The sequence below is a fragment of the Zonotrichia leucophrys genome, chromosome 11 (assembly GCF_028769735.1).
Source record: "Zonotrichia leucophrys gambelii isolate GWCS_2022_RI chromosome 11, RI_Zleu_2.0, whole genome shotgun sequence".
In the NCBI taxonomy this organism is placed as follows: domain Eukaryota; kingdom Metazoa; phylum Chordata; class Aves; order Passeriformes; family Passerellidae; genus Zonotrichia; species Zonotrichia leucophrys.
Window position 1 is genome coordinate 161,461 of NC_088181.1, and position 21,963 is coordinate 183,423.

Below are 21,963 nucleotides of genomic sequence, written 5' to 3' on the forward strand. Positions count from 1 at the left end.
TTAATGCTCTTTGCTTAACATTTTCCCTTTAGCCAATTATTTTTGCTCCATTATTATAGTTATAGGCAATTAGACTCATAGAGCTTGAAGATCTCAGAGGAAGAGATCTGATCATTGTGAAAAATTCTGCTGCTGGGAATTGACAGTCTCAATGCACTGAGAGCACCTACTGCATGTGAGCAAGGGTCTTCTTGTGGTGCTGTAATCTTAGAAGCATCCTAAAAACCTCAGATAGAAAATCTTTTCAAAAGGCAATGAGCAGCCTTATGTGGGCAACCTAGTGCTATCAGTTTACTCTAGATTGTGTGAAGTCAGAGCTTCTTTTATGGCTTTTGTTTGTTTGCAGATTTCAGCTTCATCAGACACAGTCACTGCCAGGAAAAGAGTTGAGTTTCTGACATGTCAGATTTCTTGTTGACTACATGCAAGGTCAAAAGAAAATTCAAGCCCCTTTCTGATCCTGTGAACCAAGGATACTCCATTTTAGAAAATAAAGTTCTGATGTGCCTTTCAAAACCATACAATGTAACTGAAAAGACAAGTAGAAAACAAAATCTTAAATGATTTTAAGCACCTTCTCCAGTAACAGAATCTATTAGAATTCAGCATTAGAAAACTTTTAAACAAGTTTGGAAAACCAGACTAGACTCTGGCTTGCAAGGAAACTGCAAAGAATTTCCAAAAGTGAGCAATTTTTTTCATTGTATATTCTCATAGATACCTGGGCATCTCATTACCCTAGAGGAAGAAAAATTAAATAGCACAGTGGAAGGCCCCTAGAGACAAAGAAAACAAAAATAAAGCCTTCCCCACCCCACCCTGAAAAAAAAAAAAAAAAAAAACCAAATCAAAACCAAAAAAACCAAACCTCAAAACCACAACAAACCAAAACAAACAAAAAGCCAAAAAGCAGTTTTGCAAAATTTCTCCAAATACATTTTCCATAGGGAAATGTGTTCCAAACAGAGCCATTGAACAGTATTACTATAAGCTTCCTAACAGGTTTCAAAACTCATAGAGTAACTCCTTGAATTCTATTTAGCATGGCTGGTATACATATGAACAGACTAATCTCCCTCTAGATTTTTATGACTTTGGGAAATTAATTTAAAAATATTTTTGTAAGACTCCTTCACTTACCTAAGATGACTACATCATGCTTCCATACCATCACACAACTGCTACTCTCTTAAAAGCAGATCATCACAAGTTTCCAAAGCAAAGCTGGAGTCTCACAGACCCTCTGCCAATTCCAAATACACATTAAGAACTTGCCGAAACAAGGTTTTTCAGACCTAAACTTTTTCCTACAAACTTATTCACAGCAGCATTATTATGCTTTTCCTTGCCTTTTATTTTATACCCCAAGATGGTCTCTCGTTAGCAAGCAGGCTAATATTACTATTGCATCTTGTCCACAGAAATGGCATGTCACCCACAAGGCTTATCTCACATCAGAGTTAGCACAGAATCTGTGGAAGGGAGCTCATGAGTACTATAAATTGTTGGAAGTTTATTCCTGCTTGTGCTGCTCAGTTCTGCTTCCAACCCCCTCACTTGTCAGAGCTTCCTAAAGATCAATTTTTTTACCGTGCCTAAGAGAACAGGCAATACTTCATTCCTATATCCACATGTCAAGGACTCCAAATGTAGGAGAAAAATGATTCTTTGCAGACCTGCAAAGAGAGTCAAGACTTCCTGCTCCACTTGTTCTCATAAAATTGTGGCGTAAGTTGAGGTAGGTGATATCTTGACTGTAGAAGAGGTGCTCTGGTACTTCCTCAAGGCTGTAGCATGAAAGATCAACCATGCTAAATCGCATAGACACAATCTGAAAAGAAAGAGAAAAAGCTGCAGCTGTGCAACAAATTTTCTCTGGAAGTCTAATGGAAGACCAAAGAATACAAGCAATAAACAATTTGCAAGAACATGAAAGAGTCCCTTGTACCTACCAGGTAGAGTCCATGCAGGAAATGGGAGTCCATGAAGCACAAGCCTATGCCCTTTGCTACATCCCTGACACGGAGGGATAGCTGGATACCAGCCAGGATTCACACAAAGCCCTGCTCTGTATGTGCAATGGGCACACTGCCTAAAGGCTAGGCTGTAAGAGAGCCAGGGTAATAGAGAAAAACAGATCTTTCAGGAAACTCTATTGAGAAAGCACAATCTCAAGTGCTTTCCAAAGGTGCAAAAAGCAACAGGAAGCAGCTGATTTTCCAGTTCAGTTCTATGAGGTTTACAGAACCTCTGCCTAGCATAGCTGCTTCTACTGTACTTTTAGCTACTTTCTTTTATTAGCTTGTGGAGAGTATAAAATTTGAAACATAACTTATTATAAAAAGGCTTCATAAATTATGGTTTTGCAGCATTTCATAAAGTCTCTGCAAATCTCATGTCCTTTCATAAAGTATGTTTTGTCTTGAGGTCTTCGGTGATTACTTTGACATTTTATGACCTGCTTTACCCTGAACTCTTAATATCCTTGCTGACCTACAATGTCTCTGTATCTCAAACCTCAAGGCAGCCCTGTGTATGTTCAGGTCATACTTCAGGCACATTCAAGTATGGCAACAAATGCCATCTGTAGGTTTCTACGGCTGTAGTCAGCCAGTCCCCGAGGTTTGCTCTAGGGACCTGTGATTAAGTTAGTCTTGCAGGGGTTAAAACAGCACAGAACTACTGCTCAACAATGTTGCACAGGTAGAGAAAAAGAGAAGGCTAAGAGAAAAATCTCTGTAGCCCAGAGCATGAAGGAAATAAAGCTGGAAAATATCCTGGGTATTTTCTCCAGCATTGTAGCATCATCTCTGACTGCAGATCAAGCTTGCATCATAATAACTTTCCTGTGGTGTACCCTGCACCCACACCGAAACCACAGCGTGTCCCCATGGCCTCACCGTGGATGCCTGCCGGTGCCACCGCTGGCACTCTGCCAGCGTTTCAAAGGAAACGTGGTAGGTCTGAGCTTGCGCTCCAGCAGATGTGAAAGCAAGGGTGTACTGCCGACGTTTCATCTCTTCCACCTGCAGAGGGAGAATTGACAACAACAGTCTGCCTAAGAGCCAGCAATTACAACTGACTTGAAGACTAGGGTGAAGTATTACTGACCACCAGTAACATTGCATTTTGCCAAAAATATGGCTGCAGTCACTGGAGAAAAACACAGAAGTAAATCCTGCTCAACATATTTCTGCTGAAATGGATACAAGAAGTATAGAATGAAGATACAAGAAGATACAAGAATACAGAATGCCCATGCAGATTGGCTACTGCTGTGAAAGCTGAACAGTGTTTCTTCATTTCATTAGCCTTCAGACTACTACCTAAGCAGAGCAAGTAGAAAGAGGTTGGGGACATTAATGCAGTAATCTGTTAAAAAAGCCTACATTAATCTTTTGTGGGCAATTCCCATCACTACTACATTTCTTCTTCCTTCCCAGGCTACAGAGAACTAACCAAAAAAAAAAGCCTTACCTTCCCTCCAACGAGAGGCAAGATGTGCATCTTCCCTGCATGGCTGTCCTTCACGGAGGACACAATGAGGCACGTGCCACAGAGAGTGACGGAGCGCTCTGCCCACTTGTGCAGCTGCGTCTTTCCTTTGCGTACGTTATAGACTCCGGAGAGCAGGATGCGATCCAGCTGTTCCACCTGACATGGCTTTTCTGAAGAAAAAGGGGACATTAGCATTTACTGTCCATATGTTCTTCATTCTTATCTGTGAGTACAAATAACACAGCCCTACCGTGCAAAACCAGGTGTTGGAAAGAACAAGCAGACAAACGGCACTTAAAAAAAAAGTTTCATGCAGAGGACAGCAGCCAACCAGCAGCACTTGTGCCTCCCAGAATAATGGTTGCCACGCATCGTGTTTTTAATCCACAGGTAGTTACAGACCTTAGCAAATCCACATGCTTGACAAATATTCTTCATTCAAATGCAACAGAAAAGTAATTTTAAACTCTTGTTAAGTCAGCTGAAGTCAGTGAAATCATTAAATAAGTGGCTTCTACTGGACTTAAAAGGAAGTCCTGGAAAATCAACTACAAAGGAAGTTCTTTCCCTGAAGATGACCATCCTGCTTTTGTCTGAGATAGAATTCATTTTCTTCCTGGCAGATGGTACAAGGCTGTGTTTTGGCTTCAGTGTGAGAATAATGTTGGTAACATAAAAAAATAATAACACTAAAAAAACTGCTGTTTCGGTTGGCTCAGCAGCACTCAACCAAGTCAAGGACTTTACAGCATCCCATTCTCTGCAGCAAGCAGGTGCAAGAGAAACTGCAAGGGAGCATGGTTGGACCAGGTGATCCAAACTAGCAAAGGGGATATTTCACACCATGCAGTACACAAACTTAAAAAACTGGGAGAGGAGGGCTGAGCACTGCTAGAGAAAGTGCACCGGTGTGATGAATAGTGTGTTGTGCATCACTTGTGCCTTATTCCTCTCTCTTTGTTATTTCTCTTTTCATTACAATTATTATTATTTCCCTTTATTTCAATTATTAAACTGTTTCCAGTCCACAGGTATCATCTTTTTCCCATTCTCCTTCCCACCCCATGGGGGAAAGCAGTGTGTGAGTGAGCAGATGAGTGGTGCTAATTGGGTGGCTGAGGTTAAACCACAACAGTCCTTTTAGGTGCCAGATCTGGAGCACTAAGGGCAGAGACAGATCTGAGCAGAGTGTGTTAAAACAGATTTGCTATAAGCATTTATTTTATTGGTTTAACAGTGGCTGGTCACAGTATTGATTGGTTTGCTCAATTTTCTTGCACTTGTTCTCAAGACTGCATCATGTAACATCTTATCTGCTATAAAGGCTGGGTTAAGGTTATGGTGTATTTTGTAATCTGGTCTGTGTGCTCAGCACGGTCCCCACCTTTGTGCTCTGGTGCCATTTAGTGGAAAATATCAATAATGACACCATTTGCCTTTTCTCCTCAGAGAGCCTAACCTAGAGAGTGGATACTTCCCACATCCTCTTTTTCTCCTCCAGGTTAATTACAACAGCTTTTGGGAATTTTTAATATCCCTGGGATGTTGAAACCAGTGTGGTTCCCTATTGCTAGGCCCCATGAATGTGGTTCAGGTTTTGTTTAGGGAGACACAACTATTTGTGGCTACTCCAACCCTGTGACAAGCCACTGCAACTACTCTGACTGGAGTGGAGTCAGACTGCTGCCAATTGCTGCTGTGCTGGACACACTCAAGGTCAACCATTCAGCTTCTGGAGTCGGGGTTACAGAGGATTTGGAGCACACAATATTGGGCTGAACTGAAAGAGATACTGGGAGCATGTCAAGGGGTTTGAGCTGTTTCAAGGCTGATTGGCACTAAGGTCCAGCTGCTCCTGGCACCCTACTGGGGTGCTGGGCTGGATGTTCAAAATGACGCTATGTGGAGTAAGCAGGTCACACTGATCACACAGCGAGCTTGAATAAGAAACCCATACTCCAAACATTTACCAGGAGCAAACAGTTAACCACCAACTAAAGCTGTAACATTTTTTCTCAGTTAGCAGGATATTCATGTCCATACCTGGCTGAATTTAACTGAAACATGTAGTTGTTTATTTACAACAATAGCTTTGTTTCACACACATGACATTTAACATAAGATATCCTTTAGTGGTAAGAAACTGTGAGAATCCACAGAAAAAATTGCTTTGATTTCACCAAGCTGAAAGACCAGCCCCACACTTTCAAGAAAACATTATTATGGGACTAAAAGTGGTATCCTACTAACTGCCACAGCAGCACTGCTCCAAGCATTACTATGCAGCTGCACCAATGCTCCAGTTTCCCCCTCTCCTCCAAAACCACGACACCTCTCCTATGGAGACAGGCTGAGAGAGTTGGGGTTGTTCAGCCCAGAGCAAAGAAGGCTCTGGGAAGGCCTTCTTGCAGCTTTTCTATATATAAAGGCAGCTTATAAGAAAGGCATAGAGAGACATTTTATGAAGGCCTATAGCGGCAGAACAATGGACCATGTTTCTAAACTGAAAGAGGACAAATTTACACTGGACATAAGGAAGAAATGTTTTATGGGGAGGGTGGGGAGGCCCTAGCACAGGTTGCCCAGAGAAGCTGTGGCTGCTCCACCTCTGGAACTGTCCAAGGACAGGCTGGGTGGAGCTTGGAGAAATCTGGTCTAGTGGAAAGTGTCCCAGCCCATGACAGGAGGGTGGAACTAGATGATCTTTAAGGTTCCTTCCAACCCAAACCAGTCTGTGATGCCACGATTCTAAGTAAAGTTTTTCTGTGTAAAATCCATTACTTCCTCCCTTATGTTCTCAGGTGCAGACTTTGCAAAATTAGTGTATCATCCTCCATAGCATTCCCTCTAATTCCTCCCTTACCTTTGAGAATCACTTTGTCAGCATTTGCTTGTACTTCCTGAAAACAAGTCTCCCGAACACACTTCAACCCTTATACTTCTTCCTTCATTGCTTTCTTCTAAGCAGACCAGCCACCTACGCCGACTGAAACTATTCAATTACATTTTCTATCTACTTGGTTCCATTGAGTTGCTGTTTGTGAATCCTCGGCAGTTCCTGCTTGACATACCCAAGCTTTCATTTTTTCCTCAGAAGTTCTCCATACCCCTGTCCTTGATGCCTCTACTCCTTCCAGCTGAAGTAACTTCTGACTCCCTTGCCCCATAAATCCAGACTAGGCATGTCAGACTTCTTTCCATCTGTTACACTCCTTGTTTTGCATATATGTATATATATATATATTTGTATATATATGGTGTACACAGTATCTACACTGTTTTGCTTGTTCTTACACACAGCTCCCAGAAAAAATGGGTTTGTCTCAGATAGCAGGGTGAAGAAGATGATTTCTTATAAATGCATTTTTTTGACACTGAATAACCAAAAGATGGCTAGCAGCTTAGCCTGGCTGCCCAGATCCACAATGCAGAAACAATTGTCCATTAAAAGCATCTTAATTTTTTTTTTTCTGAAATGCAAAAAGTACACAGGTGAAGTACTTACAAGTAAGGAAACAATTTCCTCATTATCCTTCCTCACCCTCATTTCTTTTATATTTCCTGTTAACTTCAGTGAATTCCCTTTCTGACTGCTAGTACCACATGCCCACAGGCCTATGCTTGTTATCTCTGGCTCCTTGTGTATACTGTCTCCTGTCCAAACCAATTCAACGGGCGACACTCCAAAGTCTTGCTTCTGCAATCCAGTGCCCTAGGGCTCTGATGGCAGCCTTATTATTAACCAGCTGGCACCTTCACTCTTCACTATTAAAAGGCTGTGGAGGTATTTGACCAGGAGCTTCCTTGCACACATCCACAAACTTTTTGTAAATACAATCTTCATGCACATATAAACAGAACTCCCAGTGGGAGCTCTAAGTCATCAGTTGCAATATTTGAATCTAAAGGCAACAGAGCAATCTTGTGCCCTCCTGTGGACCTGTCTTTTCTCAACTAATGGACAGGATCAAGAAAACTACAGAAGTGTGATTTTTTTCTGATTAATCTTTAAAATGCTTTATTTTAAGAAATGCTTACTGGTACTGCAGGTGCCTGATGTAGCCCTCTATAAACCCAGCAGGCTGATGACTCAGGAACAGTGACAGTGCGCACACACAATTTCTTACCACTGTAAAAGCGAATCATACAGCTGAGATCAGAGCTTGCTGCCTCTTCCTGCATTCTGAGAGGATCATCAAAACCCAACCGAGCCAAGTAGTCATACACAATCTGAAGGGGTTTTTCTGTGGGCTCCAGCCTCCTGTCAAAACAAGAAACAAGTTTGAGAATGCAAAACAGATTAAACAAGTCTCAGTAAAGCTAAAGCATGAGGAATACCAACACACCGTCTGTTCTGCTCCTGTGAAAAGGTCTGGCAAGCACAGACTCTTGGGTCTCTGCTCCCTGCTTGACAAGCAGCACTTAAGAACTGCAGCACTTGTGAATTACATTGCAGAAGAGAAACACAAAGAAACAGCAATTGGCATAAGCCACACAATTCATGGTGAGTATTTCTGTTTCATGATTTAAGGAAAACCAGGAGGAATCCATGACAAGACACAAAACCAGAAATACTAAAAAAAGCAGATGGCAAGCAAGTAAAAATCCCTATGTCTAATGCCTCAAAAATACAAAAGAATTCCTATATTTTTCTTCTGAAGGCAGCTTAGAGCAAAGCATTTGAAGAATCCTCATGAAGAATCATAAAAAAAACCCAAAGCAAACATAAGACAAATTTCCTACTCTCTTCAATTCACATCAGTGGCTAGATTCTTATGCTTTGGCAAGTCAACTCAACCAGTGTATTTAAAAGGATGTTTTAGAACTATGGCAGAACACAGGAAGGACTCAGTGGCTAGCTTGAATTAACAGCAATAAGAGAAGGTTCTTCTGAAACATCAGATTTAGTATATTCAGAATGGAAAACATGTTTTCTGATCCTCTCTTCTCACTTTTTCCAGGGACCCTGTATTGTGATTTTCTTCAATAAAAACAACAGAGTTTCTTGCTAAATTACAAGTTTTCTTTTAGGGAAAAAAATATTAGTGTAAAAGATTAGGCACTGTTAGGTAGGAGTTAAAATATATTGTTCCAATAGTCTACTCATTATCCAACATTAAAAATCCCCATTTTTAATCTAAACATGCCTACCTTCAGATTACAGTCACTGGATCTCAATGGTCTCCTCTTTTTCAAACAGGAGTTTATAAACCACGTCACGAAACATTTCAAACTTCCTCTTCAATACAAGGCGCAAGGTACTTTTAAAACTATTCTTGCAGTAGAATGGGTCTACTTTTATTCAAAAGGACTTTTACCACCAATTTTTTTTTTAGTTTATCCCTACTCTGTAAGCACTAACATGATTGTTCCCTGTGTCCATGCACTGACTTCACAAAACCACACGTACACTTTAGTTCAGTCCAAACACTTTTCTGTTCTTGGATCAAACCTGCTCTAGACTCATATCCCTCCAATACTCAAGTCCTCCTGAACCGGATCTTTTGGCAACTTATAGCCTCCTTCCTCTCCTTTGCAGTATTTAGTACACTTGTCTTTTACATAAATCTACCTACTGATACTGAAAAGCAGTGTTTTCCAGGAAATACTGCATGCTAAACTGTCTAGAGCAACCTGCTGCACTGATTTCTCAGTACCCACCACTCCCTCCATTCATGCCCTCCTGAGCTCATACCTTTCAGCCACAGGTTATTAACAGGGCAAACTGAACAATGCAAGTTTGCATTTCTTCCTTCAAACAGCTCCTCGCCCAAAACAAAATGTTTACACTGAATAACAGGTTCCAGTCTGTAAGATACTAGCCAATAAGTTTTACTGGTTTGTGCATTGCTTTTCTCCCCATGACATCAGAACACAGAACCTCAGGCATTTTGGGTAGGAAGGGCCTTTAGAGGTCATCTACTCAAACCATCCCACCATGGACAGGGACATCCTCGACTTGAACAGGCTGCTCAGAGCTCAGTCCAACATGTCACTGCAATGAATGACTAATACCTTTGGCAACCAAGCTCGAAATTTTGAAGCATCAAGACAGAATTTGCTAGGTAGGACCTGTTTTCTACTAAACTTTGTTGACTTGCATACATTATTTATACTGTGTGTCTTAATGGGAAACATTTCATTGCTGTATGTCCAAACCTTTTCACTTTTTCTCATATCTTCTTAAGAATAAGAACATTTCTGATTGCTTTTAATTACTATATCAGAGTATTTCCACTATTACCGACAGCTTTACAAATGTCATCAAATAATTAAGGCAGGACTGATTTCATAAAACATGTACCATTTACAAGTAGCTAGTCATCCAGGCTTCCTTTGGAGTCACCAAGATACATCTCAAGAAGTAAAATGACTCAGGTATTTCAAGCAGATATATTGCAACTCTCACTTCACACACAGGACCTCTGGATCAGAAGAAGGATTACTCTCAAACAAAGTTTATAGCCTAAAAAGGCACTGTAGCTGATAGTTGAAGAGCAAGCAATGTGGTGTGAAACTGGCATCAGCTCACATTAGAACTGCATAAACTCGTCCTGTACCCAACACAATGAGCTCTGAACACCGGCACATGCGAGAACACGTGGCTGTCACAGCAGCTGCGATCTGGCACAAACAGCCCATGACATCCTCAGCAGCATCACACATCAGGGACTGAATACTTCATCTGCTCACAGCAGCTCTCAGGAGAACAGGTGCCAAGGCTTAAGGAGACAGAAAAGCCAAAAAGAAGGAGCAACAGTTTCAGTCTCATTTCTGTTGCAACTGTAGCTCTCCATAAGTAAGGGTCACGTTTTCGAATCTTGGAAGCTTAAATTTTTGTTGCGAGCGGTACCCAGAGCAAAGAAGGTATCCCTGCAATTCTCGTTTAACCCTTCCCTCTGCAGGAAGACAATTTCCGGATATGAATGGATACAAGCATAAGAAAAGATTCTGTCTAGGAGAAAATTCAAGATCCTTGAGGCGCATTGTGAAAAAGTTCTTCCAGAAACTGACTTGAACTCACAGAATTGAAAAAGAAACAGAATGATCACAAGGACATTGCTGAATATTTAGACAATACATAAAAGAGCTTCTGCTATTCTTCCATACAGCTTTCAGTCTTCCAAGTCAGGTGCCAAACCAACATCTGCGATGCTCTGGAAAAAAAGTCACCTGCTGATATTAAAAGGGCAAGGAATTCAGAAGCTGTCTGGGAGGCACATGTAGTTACGGTAAGATGTGATCAGATATTTAACAAAGCAATTTGTACAATGAACATGTTATTAAAGTAATTGGTAAAGTTTGTTCGAGGAAGGAATTATCTCAACAGGGCATGAGGATAATCTTGAGCACTCTGTCATCTTCCTGTAGACAAGTAGATACCACTCAGGTCTGCTTCCTGCTACTAACACAGGGGTTACTGAAGCAATACTGGTAACTCCCGCTTCCCTACCAAGAACCACTCCAGTGGGAAGTATTTCAAGGATCTCTCCTGTGACAAACACCTATTGAGAATTACAAGGAATAGACATATCATAACCAAGAACCCTTTACAAAATTTATGACAAATCTTAGCCAAGTCCTAGACATACCAAGAGGTAAAAGGAGTGGGAAGTAATAATTTAGAGCTCAGTACTTGCTTCCGAAAGGCTGGCAGCAATTTGCTGCCAATTTGCTAATCCAGTGCAAAATCTGCTACAAATCAAAGACAGGCACAGCTAGCTAGCATGAGAAAAGAGAAGTTGAAAAGAATTCAAATGCAAAAGCCACTTCAAAAGTTAAATAAAGTCAAAATGTATCTCTCGGAACACATCTACAATCTTTACCTAAGCTTTTTCATTATCTGCATGAAAGGCTCTGCTCTTCCTTAAAAATGCTGAAAAATCTGCTTGTTATTAAGGTCCACAACATGGCAACTTCCTTACAAAATTTTCAAGCAACAAACAGAGGTTTCCCAGCTGCCTCAGTGGCAGTGTTCAAGTGTCCATCTGTTCTCATACAGCATTTCTAACTAATCCATCCCTAATTCCTGTAACCCTAACCAGGGTACGGCAAATGGTTCTAATAAACCTTTTCCAACAGTCAGTTTTAAACAAGTCCTGTTCTCTCTGCGTCTCCCACCACCAGTGTTCCCACCCCATTACAGAGCAAACATACATGAGGGTTTTACATTCGACCTGTAACCTTCATTTCACATCAAAGATCCAGCTACTAGCTCTGTTCAAAATGCATTTTATCCACTGCTTAGCCTTTAAGTAAAGAGACCACAGCAATTATTTGCTCCTGAGAACAGGAGCAGCAATTTTGTATAACTGAATCTTAAGTCCAGAAGAATCAGTGCAAAGTTTAAATCCCAACAAACTGAATGGGAGCTTCTAAACCTAGAGGAGTCGATAACACACTCACAGCATAAAGTTCACGCACATTAAACCCTGAGCCATCTATTTTCAGCCTAAATTGACTTTTAGCATAAAATAGCATCTGATGCTTAAGCCTTCTTTATATAACCCTTGCTACAATTTCTGTCTGCCTTTAATTATTTAGCTGGCAACTCTTCTCAGTGAAAAAAATTACTCAGACGTAAATATTAAATGACATAATTGTGAAAGCACCTTGCTTTTTTTACTGAGTCTAAGTAACTGTTTACAGCCTCTTAAATAGATTTGGTTGTCCAGAGGCTAAAACCTCCATAACACAGAACATAACAAAGGAATATATAAACCGGTGTCTCTACTCAGAAAATGAAGCCATATTTCTGGCTGGAGCAACAGTCAAACCCTCCCTGTTAAAACACATAACTACGAGGTGTGTAACCTCTATTTCACCACTATCTAATTTTTATGAAGTGCATGACTCAAGGCTGTACCTGACTGCCAGTTACTACCTCTGCCTGTTCCCTACCTGTTCTGCCAACAGGCATAGGGACACGGTGAACAAGAGCCTCGCAGACCTATACAAAACATTTCGCAGTCAGGTTTATCCTTTCTCGGCCCTCACCTGACCAGGTCTCCATGAAGCTGCAAAAAGAGGTTTTTCCTCCCTTCTCCGTCACAGATCTCCGAGGCTTGGGTGTCCACTGTACAGAGGACCAGGCGCAAGTCCGAGGGAGCCGCAGTTGCTGAGTCTCTTCCATAAACATACACGCAGCCTCGTCCGACGTCCCCTTTCAGCCAGGTCCTCTCACGGGAGCCAACCCGACTCCTGCTCTGGCAGCTCCTGCTCCCGGTGCGCTTCGCGTTCCTCTGCAAGGCAGCCCAGACCGAGCGTCAGCACCGCCTGCGGCCGCGCTCCGGCCCGGCCCCGCACCGGCCCGCTCCGCACCGGCAGCAGCCACTGCCACGGGAAAGACCAAGGTCGCAGCGGGCAAATGTCTCCGGCGTCCCGCAGCCGACTCCCCTCCACCCCACCGAGCCGTCCGGAGCGGCGGAGGCCTCGGTCCCCTCCTCACCTTCAGCACCCGGATGCCGCCGCGGGCTCCGGCCCGGCATCCCCGTGTGCCGCCCGGCGCCGCCGCCTCGTCCTCCTCGGGCTCCTGCGCCTCCCTGGGCCCCAGCCCCGCAGCCGGCCCCGCGGCCGGGCGGGCCTCCCCCATGGCCGGCCGGACCCACAGCCGGGCCTCCGCGGCGCCGCCCCGGAAGCGCACGGGCCGTCCGGCCCAGGCCCCGCCCCGGGCGGCAGCGGCGGCGGCGCGGCCCTCCGGAGCCGCTCAGGGACGGGCACCCCGAGCTCCGTGCCCGCCTGTGTCCGTGTCTTCCACCAGCGAGAGGTGCCCAGTGCGAGCGGGGAAAAGGCACAGCTCACCGCAACGCCGCAAACGCACCTGTCACCGCTCGCCCTTCACGGAGCTCCAGCGCCGGTCACCGTCAGCGCCCCGCGGCACAACGTGCTCCTGCTGCCCTGCAGGTCCATCACGTAAGCTCTGCCAGTCTTAACTAGTGGCTGCTACTAATAATGTCAACAACTACTAGAGACGTCATAATCTACAAATGACATAATCATGACAGATTGCAAGAATTTGAGTATGTTTTAGGGCAGCCACTGCTTCTGCCTCAACAAGATCAAGAACATTTTAAAAAAGCCTCCCACCTTCCCCACAGTGGAATTACAGGTTTGAAAAGACACAAAAGGTCATCTAGTGAAATGTGACTGACTAGAAAACACAAAGCAGGCTCACGTGGGGACAGAGATATGGTGCCAATCCTTATCCAAGAGCCACATGGAGTATGAAAGGGGTCTTTTAACAGGCTCCCAGAGCAGGCTCCAAACACATTCCTTGTGTTCAGATCCCACCACATCTTTCTAGCATCTGGACAAGCATCGCTGCTCGTAACTAACGCGCTCTCTCTCAGGCTGGTATTCCGCAGGAATTACTCAAGTGTTTTGCAACTGTCCACCCATCTCGAGCTCCAAAATTTCCTGTAAAGTTTTTTCAAAACATGGCCTTACTATTTTGCGTCATCTGATGTTGCCAAGGCCAAACATTAAGAATCAAAATATTCTATCCCACTGTATTGGTAGAAAGCAACAAGGCAATTTTAAATCATTAAATATTGACTCATTTTATTAGTCACTTCATAATTTGTTTCAACCAAAAGACAATACACACAGCAGAAGTCTAATGCATCCCATGTAAATGTTTACATCTGTTAAGCTCCTCACTCACCTATGACTCAGCATTTACCTAAATTTTTCACATCTCAAAAATAGGTCTCCAGAATTTCAAGTGCCAACAGGTGCCCTGCCTCAAATGGCATGTTTTTCACTTTAAATTTGATGGGTTTGTTGGGGGGTTGTATTTTAGTAATTTTTTTGTTTGCCTTTTTTTTCCTCTATACTGTCAAAGAGGTGGGATGGGGCTCTGTGTAAAATTTAAATTACAACATCATGAAAGAAAAAGGAATATACAGGAGTAGAGAGAAAGTTAAAAGGGAAGCAGTCCAGCAGCTCCTTCCCTCACAGCCTCCAAGTAGAAAATGAACACATAAAATTGCACCAGCGTCACTGCTGCTGCAGCTCACAGCTAGTACCAGCCTCAGGCAAGGCACTGGTACCTTTCCCAGCTGCTTCAGTATCTTCTGAGTTTTAGATCCAAGGTACTGTAAAGACAGTCCCCTCACTGCTATTGCTTCAATAAGTTGTTCAAGGCCATATTTTGTGCCATCAAGACCTGGACAAAGTCGACTCTTAGGACCTTTCCATGTCTTCTCCCCCTTCAGGCCCATTATGGCCACTATTGTTTCTGTCATTTTTTGACTGAACATACATTCACTTGGAGAAAGACATCCAGTGTCTCCCAGTTCCAAAGCCTCCCATGCAGATACCAGTAAGATTAGCCATGAAGTCCGTATCTTGCTGCCCTTATATTCCCCTTACACTGAAGCGAGGAAAATGTTGACCAGACCCGTAATTGTTGCATTCAACCGGAGGGAAGAGGACTCAGCGTGTGCTTGGAGTGCCTCAGACGTGCGAGTACTCTCCAGAGGAAAACCACAGCAGCAGCACAGAGCTCGGAATGCACATGGGGTCAAGGAGCAAGCAGCATTATCTGGCATTGCAGATAGGGGAAGGTGTGAAGCCTGGCCTTCCTTCTTGTGTAAGGTCAGCATCCATCCCTTAGTGAGGAGGGGAGAGCTCCAAGGACAACTGGAATGTTTGGCTGCTACACAGGAGTACTTCATAGCCAAGGGATGGCTTCCTGCCAAGTGTATTTTGGGTACACACTCGCCTCCTCCAGCTCGACTCAAATACAGGACAAAATGCCCATTTCCCCACAGACACAGTGCAAGGGTGGCTGAAGGAGCCAAGAACACAGAAAAAATTCACCCCACAAGCTTACCAGAGACAGACAGCTGCTCTAAGGGACAGAAAACAAGCATGACAAGAGGGACAACATACACTGTTCCCAACTCTGCTGCAACAAACTGGCCAGGTGAGAGACCATTTTCTTCTTCCTTCCCATCTAATCTCCTGTACCAGTGCTCTTTCCCAGCAAAACCAAAGGGAGAGTGAGGCATGCTGGCTTTCAGTACGAGTGATCATGTACAACTCTGTGAAGAGAATGATAGAGCTTATGAGAAGTTCAGGAACCAAGGCAAAGACTTCCCATTAGCTTTTTATCTGGGACGCTCTCAGAGCTCACTGGGGTATGGATTTAACACACTCAGTCTTCAACACTGAGTTTGAGTTAGTGGGGCAATGAATAACCACAACTGCAGTGAAAACGATTAAGCTAAATGCTCAGCACCAGAAATGGACCCTGATTCAGCCATTTCCTGCAAAACTGTTTCATGATGCTTCCAGCTAAGCACAGGATAGATCTCTCCAGTGATAGCCAAGGCATGACCCTACCACAACCCAAAGTTAATTTTAAGGAAATCATACATTGTTCTTCTAGATTTTATAACCCTACTGATGCCAGTTCCAGGGAAAAAAAAAAGCTCTTTGCTAATCCAAAGGCCCAAACAAGTTCAATCAGTAAGGTAGCAAAAATACCCTTCAAGAGAAGATAAATTTACTCCACTACACATGGACCAGCACTTAAATCAGTGTCAGTCCTACATTATATTGCTTAATGCAGTCAAGACCAGACCAGACTGAACAACACTCAGTGGCCTCCTGCTCCCAATTCAAGGGCAGAACAGGTCTTCAGTTTTCCCTAAGTACACTGTGGATCACTCTTGCAATATTTTTGGCAAGTTCTGGAGCCCAGTGTTAGCACTTCTGTGGACACAAGAAGCTATGTCTAAACTTGTGCTCACAGCACTCAATGATTTAGAAAGCCCTAAAACAGAAAGGAAGCAGAAGGGCCCAACCTTCAGCTTACCAGCACACTCAAAAATGAAGACCTAAGATATATCCTAAAGAGCACTGAACATCTGGAGTTTGTCACACTGTGCTTTTGTCTGTCTTACATATCACCTCCTAGAGACTGCCAAGAACTGCACCACCTCCCAGGAGTTCCTGCAGGGACATCCCTGAAAACAGCTTTCTGTGAGCTCAGAGGGGTACCAACCAGATCTTGCATCTTTGGATCCAAATACTCAAACAACTGGCTTCCGTTCAAAACACAGCTTAGTTACTTTCAGTCTGAATGTGAACTGGCACATTAATTCTGAAAGGGGAGCAAGGATCAACTGAGTAAAAAAATGGGAAAAGGTCTCTTTAAACTGCATGGTCTTTATTTCAGTGCCAATATTACAGATACAACACAAATATCCCAGTCAGAAGTAACTCAAATGGAACCCAGGGGGTCTACAACAGGCTCTGGAAAGAAAATTGGGGAGAAGTTCTGGAATAACCAGGAAGAGCAACTTTGCAGCACAGTCTCTGATGAGTCTCCCAGCAGGAGCAAAGCCCTTGCCCAAAAACTGATCTAGAAAATTGAATGTGTCTTTTCTACCCATAAACCGCAACTAACAGGTTGAAAGACTTTGAAACCATATGTGGTAGAAAACCAGCTGCTCCTTTTATCTCTACATCTCTCATAACTCACTTCACTTTCTGGGGAAGCTACAGAAGACTCTGAATCTGCATGGCTGTGCCTACTGATGGAAGGAAAGAAAATTCAGGTGTAAGGGCTTCATTTTCAAGTACAGCACCGAAGCAATTTTACCAACTCTTACCAGCACCTCTTCTCCTGCACTGTGTTCCAGGTTTGCAGATGAACTCCAAAGGCCTCACTTGCTCTTGGTATGCAGCACATAACTAAGAAGTGCGTGTATACAATAATGCACTGAGTAGGTCATAAGAAGCCTTCAGCCCCTTAAGACCTAGGGGATACAAGAAGAAAGACGAAGGGCAGCCTGGCATTCCCCAAGACCCCATCTGAGTCCCAGATGAAAATGCGTGACGGAATCCAGCTAGAAATGAATGACAACACGCCTTACCCACCCCAGGGAAAAAAAGAGCAGAAAGAAGGAGCAACTGCTCACTTGCTGCAGAGCGAAGAAAGTTTCCCTGCTAGAAATTCCAGACTTCTCTTCCAACCAGGCTGTGTTCCTTTTCGAGAGGGAAGGAGGGTGGGGAAGGGGAGAAGGGAATGTTGCTTCTGGCTGTGAATGCATGTGTGAGGGAGTGCACAGTAGCCTCCACAAGCCACCAGCCTCATCAGCAGAGGAGAGGAGATTAATCTTAACAGATATGCTTCAAAGTCAGCAATCACTTCAGGAAAATTCCTCCTCATCAGCAGGTCTCTTTTGTTCCCCAAGCCCATGGTGCAGTTTGGGGGATTGCCAAGGATCACAACCTTCTTCCCAGAGTTCTTTTGATTGGGTGGGATGAGAATAAGAATGGTGCCAGAGCCTCATTGCCAAGACTGAGGGGGGAAGTTGTTGACTTCTGCTAGATCCTGCATTGCTGAGCCCTTGTGATTATATGTCAACTTGATCCGCATACGTAGTTGTTGCTACAAGAGAAAAGGGGGAAACAAAAAAACAGAAAACAAATTCAGGTCTTCATTAAAGGCCAGAGACTCCCACCTCATCCAGTTCCTCTCCCCCACCCCACGCATACTCAACACTGACTTTTCCTGAACACAAGAGCTTGTTGGTGTGCACAGGGTGAGCTATGACACTGCAGATAAATGCTCTATCTGGTGGGACATTCATTGGTCACTGTAGTTCTCAGATCAGGTACAAGCTCTTAGAAAAGTTACAGCACATCTTCTACCCATGTTTGTGTCTGCACTGGCCCTGCTCTTGCAAGCACTGAAGTCCTTAAATACAAAATTAACCTCCTTGAAATTCCAGTTAACAACAGAAGAAAGCAGGTGGCAGATCTGTACTCTGTTGCACTGCACTTGGGCCTGCAGTGAGAGATGGGCTGTCCATTCATTGCAGCAGTCTGGCAACTTCAAGTACTGCACAGCTCAGCAGCACTGTGAAGGAAATAGCCTATGAAAGACTGGAAAGAGAATCTCTAAGAACATTCCCTTCTGCTGTAACTAAATGATGAAATAGCTCAGAGATCGCTTTACACTGTCATTTGGCTGTCACTGGCTGTCACTCAGATACTAGGTGGCCCTTAAAAACAGCTAGAGTACAGCATGCTCCAGTCAGGTTCCCTATTCTCTCTCTCAAAAAATCCAAAAATAAAAAGCCAGAAGTTGATAATTTCTGTCTCTTTTCTCCACAGGCAAATACACAAAAGGGACAGCAGAGGGAAAAACGGAAGACAGTGACTGCTTCAACAAGGCTTAGGATAAAGAAGTGATGCTCTATGACTAATAGATCGACATCATCACTCACTTTTTGGTTTATTTGTTGTTTTGGAAAACTAGCCATTAGTTTCATCCAGCATGATGGCTTTATTTTGCACCTCTGTACTCTGAAGCGTTCCTAGGAGTTGTGGCATTCCTATAAGAAAGCATGCCACTACCCTAGCTGTGCTTCACCTTGCAGGTCCCATTCTGGCACATTACAGGAAAATACCTAAACCTTCCAAAGTTCAGAAAGTAACTTTCAAGGTGATCTTTGAAAGGTGCTCTACAGCATCACAGCGAAACTGGTAACAGATGTATGTAAGACACAGAATAATTAAGTCTTGTGGCTTAATACAGGCAGAGGTGAGCCGACTACATGGAAATAGAGGGAGATGCACGGAAACCACAAAAACTATGTACTAGAAGACCGACATTCAGTGAAACTTGGGCTGAAATTTGTGATTTTCTTTCCTCGCTTGCACATCAATATAGCAGAAACACTTTACATCTAGAGCAGTTACATCAATTTTAACCTATGAAACGCTTCACATGTTTTAAGTTCCTAGAGTCATTTAGGATCATAAGGCTGTTTTAAAGAAGGAAGTATGATCTCAATTTTATTTTTCTTTCTGATGCCATCTGAGCACTTAAAAACCCTCTTAAGGAGGCAATGTGGGCCACATCCCTCCCTCCCCTCAAGTCTGTTGTGTCCCAGTCTTGAAGCCTGTCTCTGAAGGCTGTAAAACAAATAGAATTACAATTACATCGCTCCTGAAGATTCTTTCCATCAACTATTTAAAACTACACTCATCACATTAAAAACAAATGAGACTACTTAACAGACAATTTTAAGAATATGGATCAAGCTGCTTTTTTGTGTAAAAATATTTCAATAACACCACCACAGACAGCAAGAACAAATGCTGAATATCTTTTTGTGTCAAGATGCTTGCCTTCCAAACATCACTTTTACAACCCATAGAAACACTAGGTTAAGTTCCTCTGGCCATTTGAAAACTTAACCACTGCAATGCAAGGCATGAATGACTTCAAGATAGCAAAGCTATTAAACTGTTTTAGCAGTATAACCAAATAGAAGACCAAACCTGTGTCCATAACGTCCTGTGTTTTACATAACTTTTTCCTAACTCTAACTGAAGTGACTGCCATGAAAAATGTATCATTCACTACCATTACTCCCTACCTCTCATCAGAGATGCACCCCTGACTGGCATTAAATGCATGATTACAAGACAGTATCTTCAACAATTCTTCTTGGAATCACTCACCTTCTGTGGATTCAGGACTTTAATGACCTGTGTGATGGTCCCAGAATTAAATGCAGGGATGACACTGCTGCTGGGAGACAGAAGCTGCAGCTGGAATGTCTGAAAACAGGGCAAAAAGAAAACAATTTGATGTGTAATCAAGTAAGAAGTGACTTGTTTGCACTGAAAAAAAGTAAAGAAAAGTTCGGTTTCTGGCCCTGAATAATCAGTTCTTGAATTCCCTATTTTGTTGTTCCCTAAGAACAACACACTCACTGGCCCATCTGCTTTCTATGCAAGTAGGATCCAGGTAACACAAATAATATGAGCTGAGGGGTTACTGCAGTGTAGCAAGATCAGCAGCAATGCATGCTTCCACGTGTTGCACTTGGATGAACGGTCAGTACACCTCTAACTTCAGGACTGTTCTTTCTCTGATTCCTTCCTACGGTAGGTGTAAAACCTACTTGAATCCAAGTTAGAGGAATACTAGTTCCTAGAAGTGAATGTACTTTCCCAAATTTGGAGAGCATTCCAGTAGCATGCTGCTTCAACAGTCTGCTCTGCTATAAACTAGGCAATATCAGTCACTCGCATTTTGTGCTGCAGCTGAGTGAAAGGGGAAAAAATTCACTTCCTTAAATGAGGAATGCCATTAATCACCATATTGTGACTCATTTAAATTTTTATAAGCAACTAATAGCTTCAAAAGATTTTTTCTTTCATGTATTCATAGCTACAAAAAACACAGTATATTTCTTAGAAATTAAGAATAAAGGGTATGATTAGTGTCTCCAAAATACTGATTTTGACCCAAATATTTTTTTCCCTGAGGTTTAGCCATTTTTCTAGAAAGCAGTGATTTCAAAACACAATTTTGTCCAAGCAGAAGTGGTCCAATTTGATTAGAATCTGTGTTCTATTGCATTTACTACATGTACTTTCAGACTGGAAAGAGATGACCTAACTGTGCACTAAGAGAAACTTGGAATAGTTCTCAGCCTTGTTTACCTTGCAAGTTTCTATCTACATGAAAGCACCAATTAGGAAGTGTTTGCAACTGGCCCTTCAGTTTCTCACTGTAGCTGCCCTAAGTGGCTCTACCTTTGGTACTGCAGCTTGGAAAACAAAATCTGTCATCTCCAGCTCTGTGCTGTTGGAGGCCTGTATCGTGATTACAGTGACACTAGGGTTGGTGTTCGACCTCTCAAAGGTGAAGTCAATCTTCAGCCCATTCTTGTTGTAGGCAGTAATGGAGGGGATTCCTGTAGGAAACAAAAAAAGCAGAAGACCTACAGAATCTGGAGATAATTCTCAACATCATAGTATGCACTTACTTGACCCCAGACTCTTCTGAAAACTAAACACACCCCCATGTGCTCCAGTATCTATGGCACACTTTCAAATTGCCTCCCTTTAATTTTTTTTCTACTATTCCTTGTTTCCTCTTCTAGTTAGGTGTTGCGGCACTTCAGGGAAAGGATTTACAATGTCCCTAACCTGCGGCAATATCATTGAAGAGAGGCTGAGTTGTAAGTCCATCGAGCAGGAACGGAGGCTGTGCTATCTGGGGTGCAGGGGCAGATACTGGAGAACCTACAAGAAATGTTGAAGGATTAATACTTTGCTGTCAAGAAATGAAGAGTAATTACTCCTTTGCCAAAGACTGACTGCTGCATTTTGTATTTCTTTACATGAAGCTCTATAAATCACCTGTGTTGTCATCCTCCCCTTCTTTGCTTTCATGAACTAGCAAGTTTCAAATGGAATTAATTCCTCACATCCCATAGTCTTCTCTGTAAAGGCTCACAGCATTCCCAGACTCAGGTGTGAAAATGCTCAAGTCTCACCAGCTAATCATGCAGAATCAACCTCTGACTTCATTTTTTAACTCCCACCTACTAATACGGATCTTGGTAGGAGTAAATGTAAACACTAGGACTTAAAAGACAATGAAGAAGTAGCCCACCCTCATCCTATCCCAGGGATGAGAATGTA

General features: G+C 43.0%; 2 protein-coding genes across 4 annotated transcripts in view; both read right to left on the reverse strand.

Moving 5' to 3' along the window:
• Positions 1 to 13,114, reverse strand: part of PHLPP2 (PH domain and leucine rich repeat protein phosphatase 2) — a 29,673-nt gene extending 16,559 nt beyond the window's left edge. Inside the window, exons 1-6 of the mRNA XM_064723580.1 lie at positions 12,947 to 13,114; positions 12,496 to 12,740; positions 7,626 to 7,759; positions 3,478 to 3,668; positions 2,901 to 3,026; positions 1,677 to 1,831 (exon numbers count right to left, since the gene is read on the reverse strand). Of these exons, the coding sequence (XP_064579650.1) occupies positions 1,677 to 1,831; positions 2,901 to 3,026; positions 3,478 to 3,668; positions 7,626 to 7,759; positions 12,496 to 12,740; positions 12,947 to 13,090 (995 nt within the window). The 5' untranslated portion in view covers positions 13,091 to 13,114. The remainder of the gene's footprint in view (positions 1 to 1,676; positions 1,832 to 2,900; positions 3,027 to 3,477; positions 3,669 to 7,625; positions 7,760 to 12,495; positions 12,741 to 12,946) is intronic.
• A 3,540-nt stretch (positions 13,115 to 16,654) lies between these two features.
• The window catches only part of AP1G1 (adaptor related protein complex 1 subunit gamma 1), a 35,333-nt gene continuing 30,024 nt past the window's right edge, over positions 16,655 to 21,963 (reverse strand). For all 3 annotated transcript variants that reach the window (XM_064723582.1, XM_064723583.1, XM_064723584.1), the window contains exons 20-23: positions 21,466 to 21,561; positions 21,070 to 21,230; positions 19,987 to 20,085; positions 16,655 to 17,902 (exon numbers count right to left, since the gene is read on the reverse strand). In XM_064723582.1, coding sequence (XP_064579652.1) covers positions 17,801 to 17,902; positions 19,987 to 20,085; positions 21,070 to 21,230; positions 21,466 to 21,561 — 458 coding nt within the window. In that variant the 3' untranslated portion in view covers positions 16,655 to 17,800. The remainder of the gene's footprint in view (positions 17,903 to 19,986; positions 20,086 to 21,069; positions 21,231 to 21,465; positions 21,562 to 21,963) is intronic.